Source organism: Cyprinodon variegatus, unplaced genomic scaffold, assembly GCF_000732505.1.
Source record: "Cyprinodon variegatus isolate N-32 unplaced genomic scaffold, C_variegatus-1.0 Scaffold902, whole genome shotgun sequence".
Taxonomy (NCBI): Eukaryota; Metazoa; Chordata; class Actinopteri; order Cyprinodontiformes; family Cyprinodontidae; genus Cyprinodon; species Cyprinodon variegatus.
In genome coordinates, this window is record NW_015151355.1 from 134,135 (window position 1) to 135,642 (window position 1,508).

The 1,508-nt window shown below is 42.7% G+C and overlaps 1 protein-coding gene across 1 annotated transcript in view; it reads right to left on the minus strand.

Moving 5' to 3' along the window:
* The window catches only part of mettl13 (methyltransferase like 13), a 12,475-nt gene that overhangs the window by 3,314 nt on the left and 7,653 nt on the right, over window positions 1–1,508 (minus strand). Inside the window, exons 5-7 of the mRNA XM_015397980.1 lie at window positions 574–825; window positions 264–476; window positions 37–168 (exon numbers count right to left, since the gene is read on the minus strand). Coding sequence (XP_015253466.1) covers window positions 37–168; window positions 264–476; window positions 574–825 — 597 coding nt within the window. The remainder of the gene's footprint in view (window positions 1–36; window positions 169–263; window positions 477–573; window positions 826–1,508) is intronic.

Below are 1,508 nucleotides of genomic sequence, written 5' to 3' on the forward strand. Positions count from 1 at the left end.
ATAATGATGATGACATAAACTGGAGCCTTTGTTTACCTCTTGAAGTGAGCATGTTAAAAACTTTCTGCAGAACAGGTGTCTCTACAAAAGCAGCAGGAGGACAGCTCATCCCCACAGAGCTGTCTTTGTTGTCCACATCAAACATGATGACATCAAAACAATGGCCACCTATATGGAAAGAAATACCTCAGTCACATGTGAGTTTTGTTTATATATATACTTATTTTCTGCTCACAGCCCTGCTCTGCCAGCCCAACACTGACCTTCTTTCTCCAGGGAGCAGATGCGTTCCAGGCCATCCCCCAGAGTGACGGTCAAACGATCGTCGGGTCGGAATCCAAACCAGTCCTTTGCTACCTGCAGCACAACTGGGTCTAGTTCTACGACCTCAACAGCAGCATTCGGCACAAAGTCGCGGAGGAACTGAGGGAGACCTCCACCACCGAGACCCACCAGCAGCACTGAAACCGGGCCGTCTAGGAAGGAAGGTGATTGCAAAGATGAATGGAGTCCTGCAAAGGTTGTGAATCAGCCCAAACAGGCTGGTCTGAGCAAATAAAAGAAGACACACACCTTTGTTCTGCGGGGTCGCCGCTCCAAGCATGGACAGACCGGCCACCATGACCTCATGGTGAGCACAGCAGAGGAAGCCGCTGTCCACCGACAGACAGGCTGAAGGTGGAGCTGCTGCAGCCGCTGCCTTGGTCTTCTTTTTGTTCTTCTTCTTGTGGTTTGATGCTGCTGATGAACAAATATTGATTTGTTTGGATTGTTGCTTTGGTTTTAAAACTACTCTGTCAATTTCTGCAAACTGTGGATCCAAAAGGTCATTAAAAAAAAAAAAAAAACGAATATATAAATTAATCATTTATAAATTATTCCACCTTGTGTCTTTTATCCTGCACAATCTGGGTGAAAAAGATGCAATAAGATGTTTGTTTTGGGGTCAAAGTAACTGGCTGTTAAAGATAAAACAACGTTTCCATCTAAAGAACGGTGAGTCTGCATTACGACGCCTCCATCGCCATAATTCCTCATTCCTAGGGGTGAGTATTGGCATGCATGTTGTGATATGATACGTGCAGTAGTTGAGTTGTAAAAAACAAAAAGGGGGATGGTGGAATTGCTTTTTTTAAGCATACATAGCCTAATTAATATATTCTATTAACATAAAGCAATATGCATGATATGGTTATTACATGTCAGGTAACACGCCGAGAATGACCTTCCCTGTCACAGGAGCGCGCATCGCCCTAAACTCACGCCCAGTGATGAGAAAACGGATTGAAATTTGAAGGGAAATTTTAAACATATTCTTAAGTTTTCATATTTCTTATACATGGATGCCTTAAAATGGATAGTTTAAGGGGACAGATTAATTCCAATTAATAGGATCTTACTTGTAAGGAGACACGTTTCAGTCAATGTGCTGCAGTCAGTGTGCGATGAATAAATTCTCTGCTCTAGATCATTTCTGACACTTTATTTGTTAAACTTAGAATGTGGAA